Source organism: Aspergillus pseudotamarii (assembly GCF_009193445.1).
Source record: "Aspergillus pseudotamarii strain CBS 117625 unplaced genomic scaffold BDV38scaffold_14, whole genome shotgun sequence".
NCBI lineage: Eukaryota > Fungi > Ascomycota > Eurotiomycetes > Eurotiales > Aspergillaceae > Aspergillus > Aspergillus pseudotamarii.
This window is the reverse complement of record NW_022475028.1, coordinates 384,708-397,153: the sequence shown is the minus strand read 5'-3', so window position 1 is coordinate 397,153 and position 12,446 is coordinate 384,708. Positions and strand designations below refer to the sequence as shown.

At 48.7% G+C, this 12,446-nt stretch overlaps 4 protein-coding genes across 4 annotated transcripts; 3 read left to right on the top strand and 1 right to left on the bottom strand.

Moving 5' to 3' along the window:
* Positions 1 to 275: 275 nt before the first annotated feature.
* BDV38DRAFT_269621 (HET domain-containing protein) lies at positions 276 to 2,235 on the top strand (the record flags this gene model as incomplete). Its single annotated transcript, XM_032057000.1, has 2 exons — positions 276 to 348; positions 401 to 2,235. The coding sequence occupies 2 exons, from the start codon at positions 276 to 278 to the stop codon at positions 2,233 to 2,235; spliced, it is 1,908 nt and encodes a 635-aa protein (XP_031915914.1).
* Positions 2,236 to 6,510: 4,275 nt separating this feature from the next.
* Positions 6,511 to 8,154, top strand: fpaI (putative methionine aminopeptidase, type I). The gene is made up of 4 exons (XM_032063300.1): positions 6,511 to 6,736; positions 6,796 to 7,146; positions 7,207 to 7,753; positions 7,806 to 8,154. The coding sequence occupies exons 1-4, from the start codon at positions 6,584 to 6,586 to the stop codon at positions 7,916 to 7,918; spliced, it is 1,164 nt and encodes a 387-aa protein (XP_031915913.1). The 5' UTR covers positions 6,511 to 6,583; the 3' UTR covers positions 7,919 to 8,154.
* A 263-nt stretch (positions 8,155 to 8,417) lies between these two features.
* On the top strand, positions 8,418 to 9,837 carry BDV38DRAFT_269619 (F-box protein; the record flags this gene model as incomplete). Its single annotated transcript, XM_032056999.1, has 3 exons — positions 8,418 to 8,854; positions 8,909 to 9,371; positions 9,814 to 9,837. 3 exons carry the CDS (start codon positions 8,418 to 8,420, stop codon positions 9,835 to 9,837), a joined length of 924 nt encoding a protein of 307 aa, XP_031915912.1.
* A 500-nt stretch (positions 9,838 to 10,337) lies between these two features.
* Positions 10,338 to 11,643, bottom strand: BDV38DRAFT_269618 (uncharacterized protein; the record flags this gene model as incomplete). The annotated part of the gene is made up of 4 exons (XM_032056998.1): positions 10,338 to 10,442; positions 10,775 to 11,179; positions 11,232 to 11,299; positions 11,502 to 11,643. The coding sequence occupies 4 exons, from the start codon at positions 11,641 to 11,643 to the stop codon at positions 10,338 to 10,340; spliced, it is 720 nt and encodes a 239-aa protein (XP_031915911.1).
* Between the last annotated feature and the right edge of the window lie 803 nt (positions 11,644 to 12,446).

Sequence of the window (12,446 nt, the reverse complement as noted above, 5' to 3'; positions counted from 1 at the left end):
TCTCGGTCAAGGTCTTAGAGAGTCCGGACCCATATCTTTCCTCCACACCGCACTTCCAGCCTCAACACACGAGTATCACGGCTCTCCAAGATGCCAGTAAATCTGGCTGTGAGCTGTGTGACATGATCTGGGCCCATTGCAGAATACGATCTTGCGACCATTCACCTTTTGGCTATGGGGCGGATAAATGCCTGTGTCAGCAATATCGAGGGCCGCTTCGCTTTGTCATCTACCAAGGGATCTATGATTCGTACCCCCAGTTGACGGTGGTAGCGATGTCTGACAACCCTAAGCCCAACCGTCCGGACGGGACGTGGATTGCTCAGTTAGATATATGTCTTGCAAAGGGTAAGTACCCGGAGGCTCGATAGATGCGAGACTACTAGCTAATGTCAAAAAGGCGCAGAGATCCCGGAAGGGGACACACATCTGCTGGAACGTCTCGCCCGGAATGAATTGCCCTCAGATCTGCGCTCCGAGGAGTGTCTCTCTCTGGCTGCGGGCTGGCTAGACAAGTGCTCGCAGGAGCACGCAGACTGCGATGTACACAACAACAAACCCACCTCCCTTCCCACACGTGTCATCGAGGTCGGAGATCCGAGCACACCGCCTCATTTACATGTCAGTGGGGATGGTGAAACCGGGAAATGGGTGGCTCTGAGCTATTTCCGAGGCGCAGACTCATCCATCACTCTCAATGCCTCCTCATATAACGATCTCCGCAGCGGACTGCCACTGTCCGACTTCCCACCTATAGTACAGGATGCTGTACTCGTGACACGGGCACTAGGAGTCCGTTACTTATGGGTCGACTTCCTCTGCGTCTTTCAAGATGACACCAATGACCTGGCGATTGACGCGTCGAGAACGAGCCGCGTTTATAGCAATGCGGTTGTCACCATTGCCGCTACGAGCGTGGAAACAGTGAACGACGGGTTTATAGACAAACGGGAACCGCATTTTAACTGCGCTTTCCCTTGGCGCCGACATGATCATCCCGATAGCATCAAGGATGGTTGTCGCACGTACCCCGTCTTCTTTCGAAAGGGTAGAACCCCTCTCAACAAAGACCGGCCGAGGGATTCGCGTTGGGCCACCAGCGGTTGGACGCTCCAGGAAGAGCTGCTGTCGAAACGTCTCTTGTATTATACGAAACAAGAGATGATCTGGCAATGCCGCGCAGGGCCAGCTACTGAACCAGCAGAGGAGCTCAACTATTCTCCAACCCTGTTCTCCAAGGTAAAAGAGCTTCTCGCTGGCTCAGGTAGTTCCGAAGACGCTAAAGGGTCCGCCCTAGCTACGTACAAGGTTTGGTACGAGATACTACAAGAATATACCAGACGAGATCTCACTTCTAAGGATGATCCTTTGCCGGCGATCGCGGCAATAGCGGAGTCCTTCCAAACTCAGCTGGACGAACAGTATTGCGCGGGATTATGGAGGAACGATCTCTTATTTGGTTTACTATGGAACATTCACTGTAGTAGCGGTGGTTCGGGGCCGCCTGGTAAAATGCTTCGGCGCGCCCTGCTTCGATTTTTGAGCTACCAAGACAAACATCCTACACTACCTGCTAGGAAAATACCAGCTGGCGTTTCCAAGGATCGCGGGGCGTCTTGGAGCTGGGTAGGAGCTGACGATATTGCTGGGATAACCTGGCCACAGGAGAGTGGTACCTTCGACTACCTTGCAAAGGTCGTTCATGTTGAGACGCGCGACAAGCTTCACGACGAATTCAGCTCCGCGGAAGGCGTGGTACTAACCTTGGATGCACCATATCGGAACCTCCATTTGAGACTCGGTACCTATTTGAAGTCCCCGGGGAGCCCTGCAGCTTTGATACAGAGAGCCTTAACACGACTCAGTCCTTTGGCACGTACGAGGAAGTTAACGGAGATCGCCCTGACGAGGCCAGACTACCTCGCATCGACATCAACCAGCGGCTCCGTCATCGTTCCGAGCAGCAGCACGGAATTCACACTGGTCCAGATTGCAAAGACGAGTATAGGGCCTCGGCCCGTGCTTTATGTTCTCGTTTTACAGCGACAGAAGAGAGACAAAGCCAACAGTGCGGGACCACAACGTTATCGTAGAGTTGGTTTGTTGCGGCTTATGCCTTCACAGCCGGACAATGATGACTATATAGGGGAGGCGATGACGGATCTGTTAGAGGGTGCTGCGTATCGTGAAGTTACCAAGAAGGAGTGGCCTGTTGCGACCTTTGTCATCGACTGAGTGTAATTTGTGAACTCCAATACATCGTGTCAAAAGTTCAATACCCAAATCTGCATTTCTCTTACCTTTAGCCGATTTTTGCTTTGTTTTTGGACTATAATAAACCTTAAATATAAGCCACTTCAATATAAGGAGTTTACCAGGTACCGGAAATTAAAATAAATGTCTAGATTAAATCCCCCATCCCAAGTAGAAAGAGACCTTCATATAGGAAAATCTTATAATTATGCCAAGCTTCCTATACAAAGTCCCTTACGAAGAGATATCGTAGGTCCATCCAATTAATTCAAAGGTTCACTCGGAAAACAAAGAAAAGAAAAGAAAAAAGGTCGGCTGTGGATTCTCTAAAGCACAAAGAACAATTATTGATAGTAGTCAGTCAATTGTGCAGTATCTGGTACTGTGGTAGTCCTCGTAAACCGAAGAGAAGGTCATCGGATCTGGAGTCCTCGGTAAATTCTATACCATAGCTTTCTCTTCGTCTGTGCTGAACAATGGGCACCAAAGGAACGATTTTCGTGTAAGTGTGATTGGAGGATGAGCATGGAAAGCGCTGACCTATATAATTTATATGGATCTAATATGGTTGGCATTTCAAGAGCTACTGTGTAGAAGACTAAGTTAAGCTAAGATATCAAATTTCTTGATACATACATATCGAGGTAATAATAACGTAAAGAGATGACGTGTTAATGCTGATTTATATATAGCTTACACCAAGGAGAGGCTTTGACAACCTGTATATACAGCCTTTGAAGTTATGCAGGGTAGAGCTGAGTGTCGTATTACTGTCATCTTTTAGCACATCTCTGTTTCTTCTTACGACACCGTATGATATATTATGGAAGCTACAAGGGGGATCTACCCTGGAGATCGAGGGTGGAGAACCAATGGAATGGACACCCTCCAGAGCCGGCTCACCGGTCATGCCTTGGGAGGCATTGGTGCTCGTTTGTGTATTGAACATTATGTAGAGCCAGATATATGAGGAGCAGTCTAGTCGATCACAGGGCGTGAATGTTATGGTTTAATAATACCAGCACGTTGAATATTATCAGGGATATGACATATCGTACATATCGTATACCCGAGGAAAGTGTTATGGATGTGACCCTATAGGAAGTAGAGCCCGATTTAGTACCGCGACCCTGAATAGATCAACTGGACTGGCCAGCTATATACCGAATATATGGTTCGTAATTGACTTTACAGTCTCAGGTCACTTTTCCGACGCCGAGACAAACTCGAAACCTTTCAGACCATTCCCCACATCATCGGCATCCTTCAGTACAATCTATATGCCGCGAGCAGGGCAGGTCAGCGGTATGTTTACGTAGCGTAAAAAGAATAGGAGGGAATAAGACAATAAAATAAACATACCTTGAAGTCTTCACTGACCACCCAGACCTTTTTGGTCGTATCTTCACGAATGCTAGTACACGCCTAAGTCAGTTCCAACTTCCGTCTAGGAAAACTGGTAAGATCATCTGGATATCGCCTACGTAATTCCGGGGCGATTATGGTTTGCCTCTTGTTTCCATTCAGTAGGGCGTTCGTCCGCAAAGACCAGCTCATCATCTTTAAGAATCAGTGCATTTTGTTTGAATACGAGTACAAAATCTTCCTCAGATAGGGCTGCAACGTCGAACTGGCAGGATCCATATTTGGTTAGTATAATTGTTATTACTACAAGCAGAGACGGGAACGACTTCCTTACCGGGGTGTCAGGTTTTTGAGAAATTAAAATGAGGGAGTCCCCATCCGATGACGGAGATAGATAGAAATCCTGTAGATCACTTGATCTCAAATAGTGAGGGCCAGTTGTCGCTGACATGATGATATGTGTTTGTTAAGTTCAATTCACGTAAAAGATCCTTAATGTAAAAACAAAAGAAACACAAAGGGAAGAGCAAATCTGTGGTGAGGGAAGATTAAGAACAGAATAGAAATTATGGAATCAGGAAGCTGTGTTTATATCCCTCCCTGGCTCCTAGTGCTTCAGTCAGGTGAGCCATGGCTGGTATGTTACTTGCGTCGCTTTCCGTGGAAGAGTTATGGTGACATAACTGCTGTTACATTTACTCCGATCTGCTGGAGTGGAGCTGATAGTCCAGTTCCAACCTCTGCAACACCCAGCACTACGTCATATCTTCTTTCGATTATTCTGCTTTTCTAATGTCACCGACTCCATTTTCCGGGAGCAGTCAAATCATCGGGATTTTTGCTGCAAATATGGTTTGCACCAATGCACCTGGGCTAGACAAGTCCGGATACAGATCATTTTTGACGTCAACATTGACATCGAGAGGCAAGTTTGGACTCAGAATCGCTTGTCCAGGCGTGGCATGTCATGCATATACTAAGGGTTAAGCACCGCTCTGGACGAGAAGTTGTACAGACCAGCACCGCACGGACCGCTGTTAGGCTTCGGTTCTCGGCACCTCCCTTTCAACCGGTTATTTTCCAGGGGATTGCGCGCGTATCGCTGGCCAGGAAAAGGAAAAACGAGATCGATTAACACTAACTAGTAAACTCTGGTCAGAACATGCAACCAGTACTAATCATAAGTTATCGGTCAGGTATCAAAGCAACTCATGATGTATTCCGTAGCGGCCGAACTATGTCAAAGTCTGCTGTAAGCAGGGTAACATTTCCCCTAGGCCAGAAACTCAGCTTGTGATCACAGCTGATAGTGATATCATGACGCTTCCTCCTGCATGCGTTGCCAACTGTCCCAGTTACCCTTCCGGCAACTGGAATCATTCCCACCTGTCATGTCTGGAAGCCGGCGTCACGACTGCACACTCGGACCCTTCCGCTCTTGGCGGAATCTTCTTTTCCAAATTTTGATTGGTTCAACCACACCTACACTGCCTGTAAGGCTGCCTTAAATATGTTGACGCATTGACGCGCAAGATACCTTCAGTCGTCTCTTCCAGTGGAGGAGGAGTCGTAAGAACGGGGGAAGTCAAGAGAGATATATCTCATTCCCAAGGTGCTTTATCTACCTTTACGCCGAAGAACCCCAATACAATACTATACAATAGGGTTTCTGTATAGAATATCTATATCCGAGTAGAGTTTTATAAAGCGACTTGAATATAAGAAATTTATGAACCCAGCTACATGGATTCCTTATATCCGGGGTTTCCTGTCGTCATTTTCTCAACCCAAATTATGTTCAGAAACTAACAATTCCTGATGATGATGGTAAAAAAAGTACTCTATATATGATACCTTGAACATATAAGATATATTATACATAAAAAATCAATAATTTATTTAATTAAGTTAATCTAGACATATTGCAAAGTACTAAGTATTTACTCTGGAATTCCAGGTAGAGAGGACTGCCTAATCTCGCCAACGTTACCTAGAAAACTCTAGCCTAGTTAGAATATAGCTTAACTTTAGTCTGGTGTTGCCTAATTTCACGACTGTCGGTGCCTAATTTAGGGTTGGCAGTCTCTAGGGCTCGCCTTCACTAGTATTCTGGATAGCGGTGGTCAGCGTGGTGGTGACTCTACATCGTCGTGAATTGAGAGCTCATCATGTACACATTTTCGACCGGGCCCAACATAGTTGGTCTCCCCTGGCAAGAGCCCCTTTGGTATTTGCCTTTCTTCGTGTTGCGAGGTAGGGTTCGGTGGGTAGAGGCAGTGAAGGGAAATACCTGGATCGCTTGCCATGTCTTGACAGTGCTTCCCGTCTTGTTGCATGACCCATTTGTTGTAATTTTTCGGAATTCCAGGTTGAGTTAGCCCAGGTACACCTCCGCTGGTGTTCGTTGGAGGGATAGACGTCCACCTGCTGGGAGTACTGTGAGGCGTAGGGGTAGAGGAAGGCGTGCCTCGCTTTATACAAAGGTAACAAACAGTAAACTCCAGGTTCACTGTTGTGGAAATAAGAATAACATCAGTTGAATTGCACAGACATTGGACAAACCCACAGTTCTCAGCAGTTGGATATCAGATCAGGGTGGTAATGATATTCTACACCCATGGCTTTGCGCTCCAGCAAGATGGAATCAGTAAATTTCGGGCCGGACCCCACGCTAACCCCACCGGGCAGAGTGGAGTTTCGGGACAGATCCGAGGATCAGCCTATCAATGGGATGCACTTAAACATTCTGCACTAGTACTAATAGGGGCTGGCCCTGAGCTGAACGAGTTAAAAGTCAAGAAGCTTTGGAGGTTCCCCCCTCACGTGCTCTCCCGTTACATTCGGTGCGGTTTGCCGATCTGACCATGGCGTCTCTTTCAACCCACACAAAGTGCCACTTTGGCTGATTCCGAATTTCTTTTCCTTGTCTAACTCACAATTGGAGCAGGAACCGAGCCCAGCCACCATGGGCGACATCGCATCGGAACTGCCCTCCAAGAGAAAGTGTCTCGGAGTCGACTGTGACAATGAAGCCGGTGCCTTACAGTGTCCGACCTGTTTGAAGTTGGGTATGAAGGATAGCTATTTCTGTTCCCAAGATTGCTTCAAAAAGAACTGGGTGGGTTTCCTGATCCGTTGGTGACTAGAGCCTGGTCGCTGACCGAGCTCCTGGGGTAGGCCCAACATAAGACCGTCCACAAGACGGCTCAAGGCAGGACAGGACTTTATAATCCGTTTCCCACCTACTCATTTACCGGTTCGGTTCGACCGGTCTATCCACTCTCTCCAATGCGCACCCTTCCGAAGTCGATCAGACGCCCTGACTGGTCTGAGACCGGCATCCCCAAGGGAGAACGGCGCTTGCATCGGTCGAAGATTGAAATTCTCGATGCCAAGGGACAGGAGGCTATGCGCAAAGTGTGTCGCTTAGCTCGGGAGGTACTGGATATCACGGCAGCAGAGATCCGGCCGGGCATTACCACGGATTACCTGGACGAGATCTGTCACAAGGCTTGCGTGGAACGGGATGTAAGTGCCACTCGCATCCTGATGACAGATATATCGATACATCAATACTAATATAGACAGGCCTACCCATCGCCCTTGAACTATAATCACTTCCCTAAATCGCTATGTACATCGCCGAACGAGGTAGTCTGTCACGGGATTCCGGACCAGCGAATCCTTCTCGACGGCGATATCCTGAATCTCGACATCTCATTGTATCACGGAGGTTACCACGCTGATGTGAACGAAACGTATTACGTGGGCGATCGAGCCCAGGCAGACCCTGATTCAGTCCGAGTGGTCGAGACCACCCGAGAGTGCTTGGATATGGCAATCCAGCTTGTGAAGCCCGGCACCCTCTTCCGAGACTTTGGCAAGGTTATTGAGAAACATGCCAAGTCCCGAAATTGTAGCGTCCACGCCACCTGGGGCGGCCATGGTATCAACACCGAATTCCACCCCCCGCCGTGGATCCCTCATTATGCCAACAGTAAGGTGCCCGGGGTGTGCAAACCCGGGATGGCTTTCACGATCGAGCCTATTCTGACGCTGGGGAAACCGCGGGAAATCTATTGGCCCGATGACTGGACTAACGTCACGGTCGATGGCAAACGGACTGCGCAATTTGGTGAGGACAACATGCATATTCGGTAGAAAGCCCTACGCTAACATCCCTGAAGAGCACACCTTGCTGGTCACCGAAACCGGGGTCGAGGTCTTGACTGCGAGATTGGAAGATTCTCCAGGAGGACCGATTCCCATCCCTACGACCGACAACGGTAATAGCGCGTAGTCCGCCTCGTCCCCCACGGATTGAAAGACGCAGTAGGGCACAGGATGATCAGTCAGATAGAACGGATGAAGCAAGTGATGTTCAAGGCACGGCAGGACGTAGGCTAGATTGAATTACATGTTAGGAAATCCTCAGGGCGTAGGACCGGTGCCAACATGGTTGCAAGGCATGTGGGAGTGACATGACCAGCCGTTAGTTGCATTCTCATGTGAGCTGGGGTTTAATCCGCACGCTCTGCGAAGCCAATAGACTCCCACATTTTCGGACTGTTCAGCGGGCGTAATGACTTTCTCGTGGTGGCTTCATCGCAGCAGCATAGCGAAATGCCCTCTGCCATGATATTGGTAGTCGGCCTTTAGGCACAGTCTTCACGCTAAATCAAAAGCGGAATAGAACCCTCCCTCCACTATTACTCAAGTGTGGAGTTACGCCCGAAGAAACTGCAGCCTCCTGCATACCTACCAGCACGTTCATGATCCTTCCCGCGGAAGTCCTGGAAATGCCATCATCTGTCGAGAAAGTCTTCAGCATCTATGAGCTTGCCGAACATATAATACTGCAGCTGAATGACCCTGTGGAAATCATTCGCGCCCAGCGTGTTTGCCGTAGCTGGAGAGATGTTATTCAAGCATCCCCCAGGCTCCAGGAGGCCTGCTGGTATCCATTGTCCAATATCAGGGATGCTGACACGCCGTCAATCTCCGGGGAAGAAACATGGAAACTGAACCCTGCTTTCAACAGAATAGGCGTGTCAGTATCCAAAGATACAGAAGAATATAGGGTGCCAAAAGACGGGCTGCAAGAAAAGGGCGATTTCAGCTTGGAGGAACCCATCTACGACACACCAGGATCATGGACGACCATGCTGGCCACGCAGCCGCCCTGTCAGCGAATGCTGGTTGAATGCTACGGTGACTATTCCGGTGACGAGACAATGTAAACAGCTCCTCTGGTCTTTACCACAAACTCTTGAGCTAATATATTGCCTAGGTTCTATCAAATTGTATCAATGACAGGCTATCTCCTGATGGGCGACATCATGGCTATTCTAGCAGAATGCCAGAATCGTCAGCAATGCGGCGTAGATCGCTACGCCGGCATACCCCACATTACGGGCCGGTTAGTCCGATGGGATGAGAGTTACTGGGATCTCTATCACTGGGTAGCCCTTGGCAAAATGCCGGATGATGTTTCAATTAAAGTTGCGATCGAGCTGCCTTGGGGAGCCGGGGGGTGTCCTGGATTTCCCCTTCGGCGCCTCGACGGGAGCAAACACTTTCTGCATGAAATGATCCTGCATAAAATGATAATGGATGACGGACAAGAGTATATATGGAAATATGGGATGAACCTTACGCATAAGACGGAGTATAAGCCAAATCTGCTGGTTATCAGAGAGCGTCAGGAGGGATATCTGTCGGATTCGAGCAATTTCTTCCGCCTACTTTCTGACGTGAAAGAACTACTTCATTTGAATATACACGATGTGGCCGGAATATGCAATTCTACTATTAACCTGGAAGGCTCTTGATAACCTGCGTTGTATGCGTCGAGTCTAGGATCTGGATTCCATATCTGGTGTTACAAAACTTGCTTTCGGCAATCTTTTATTTCCCTGTTTGGCCATTGCTCGTCATTTGCGTGCATTCCATTATAGCTGTTCCGATGCCTTTCTGTAGTACTTAGAAGTGACCTGAATCATAGAGTGGGTTCATTGATGATAGTTACCAAAGTTAATTTCTCTTGTTTGTTCCTTGAAATAAAGTGGTACTCTTAGCTAGTACACTTGAACTGTCGGTATACGGAAAGTACATGAGTATAAATTAAAAAAAAAGTAAACTTATTACTACCATAGGTCTTAGATTTAATAGCTAGTATACTACTCTCTAGTCTAGGAAAAGAAGAAGCCGATCACCTGAAAGGTAGTCCCGTATGACAAATATCCCTTTTAGCCAACCGTCCCATCATTCTGCGTCCTCACCTTGCCCCACGCACATCCTGACCGAAGGAACGTCCGCTACATATATCCGACGGCACAGACACGCAGACGTGAAGCAAGTATATCGATCCTTCCCCAAGCCAGCGGGGTGGTCAGACGGGGAACCAGGGGATAACCGAGCTCCTTTCAAGGAATGACCTGAACAGGGCCACTGTGGCCTCATGGGATCCCCCGATGGGGGACTCCATCCACAGTTTGGACGGGAATCGAGGTTTTAGAGTGACTGACCCTGGCAGTCCAATAACGGGACCATATTGTCCATAGCGCTGCATCCCGTTTTCATAATGTCCGGGGGTCCGTGTTCTGCATGGGTATATGAATAAGATATTCCTCGCCCACTCCTAGCCTTCACTGATATTTATTCATATCCTCCCGCGGAACCTCATATAAAACACCACACCCTCATCATACCCACAGGAATCAGACACGAGTGATTTCAGTGGAAATTTCCACCGTCCGAAAAATCTCGATAGCATTCCCCGTACTACCAAAATGCTCGCCTTGCCCGGACATAACGGCCCGCATCTGGGGTTCAGCTTGAACGTGCGCAACCAAAGTGTCTTGATCTGAGGCTCTTCGCCAAAAGCCCCGACGCCGGGAGTGGTCTGAGCTCGTGTGGGAACATTTGCAGGAGTGGTGACCGCGCGAGTGCTGGTGGTAGATATGGGTAGTGAGGGCTGAGAGGGCGGGAAGACAGGCACAGATTATGCCTAGGGAGATCTCGGCATTTCTAGCCCGACTAGCGTTAGTGAACTCGATTGAGAGCTGGCACTCGGGAAGAAAGCTTACCCCAGCATGTTAATGCGCATGAAAGCCATTGTGATGTCCTGGGAATCGGCATTGCTGATGATCAAGACTAGACGGGCGATGCTGGACGCGCAGGCGAGACCGCCGGCGCCGAGGAGGGCTATGACACGGACTTTCTTTCGGGTAGGTAGATGTAGCGTCGATACTAAGGTCATTGGAATGATTAGGATGATTAGATCGCTGACTACGCTGATCACCGCGTCCGCCAGCGTGATCTTGGATTGATTCAGGCAGGTGCCGGGGGTAGCCGGGGCCCAGAACTTCGAAATGGGGCTGCAGATGCAGATCTTGACAATCAACGCCGGAACGTAGTAAGCCAGCATCAGACCGAGAAAGATATAGATCAAGATTACGGCCTTGCGGAAGGGGTGGAACACCCGCGTCATGATCCAGAGGAGACATAGTTTGGTTAGGTAGGCTGCCGGCCCGTAGATAATCATCGTTCCGTAGACGGTCTGATATTATCAGCCGTTACTTGTCTCATATTATGGTCACGATTCGGCATACCTTACGGAAAATGCGTTCATCGTGGTCCGACACGTTATCGATGTGAAGGCCCCCTCCATGGTAGCCCACTAATGCGGGTTAGCGGTGTACATCGTGGCGTGGCGACATACGTACTAGCCAGTGCGATGGCTGAATAGCCGACCCCAAGGGACTGTGATCTAATCTTTAGCACGAGGTTGGGACGTTGCCAATGCAGAACCTACCCAGGCAACCAAGCAGGCCGCTATCTCAGTCAGTTATCTGTCCATTATATCATCTCACGGAACGCACCGTCTTCTTTGGCCAAGCCATTGAACACGAACATCCGGGTGTAAACTCGGAGGGCGACACAAAGCGTAGAGGCACTGATACAAACGATCTGCAACCCCGTATTCCAGTGCTGGACAGTGTGGTCGACGTGCTCCTCGGGCATAACGGGTGTGCTTTGTGCCACCAGGTGCCCATTGGCAGCTCGGTTTCTGGTTTAAGGAGGTATCTCGGCTGGACACGGTCGGCACAGCAAGTTTGTGGAAGATTGAATGGCTGTGAATGACCGGAGGTATGTGATATATTAAGAGAGTTGAACAATATCTCCTACAGCAGCTAATAATGAAAAGACACAATAACTCTGGAATTATGAGATTGACCGAGTAGATCGAGTGAAATCGTTAAGTTAAGCGCGTTTTGCTTTTCAATATCATTACCTGCATTCATACTCAACGAGGAGAATATAGTTGACACTCTGCAGTCTATCGACGAAAGAAGGGGAGTCCAGGCGATAGAAATAATGCCTTGTAAGGTTGTAACCAAGAGCTCCATCTCTAATGCCACATAGTCAAAGCGAATCCCAATAAGCCAATCACCAGGTGGCGGAAGACAGAACAGGAAGCTCGTTACTGCGGCCCTGGATCCATTGGTCTGAAACTTAGCTCCTCGTCCGGCCGAGTGAACCTGAGGCCCACGTCTCTTGCATCAGACGATCATCCGAATACCGGCCGGGGAAATGACAGCCATACCTTTGCCCGCTTTAGGAAATCGTGTAGTGGATGTCATCATCGACTCTTGCTTTTGCCACTTCAGGTTCATGAACCCCATCTTGATGCCACCATCTTTAGATTAGGGATACTTTAACCATTGTTCCTGAATTTACTGTTACATCCGAGGCTTCTACTGAGGGCCCTGCATCAATGTACAAGACCGGTAGCATAGTCTCAGCCATCTACTCATCACCGATAA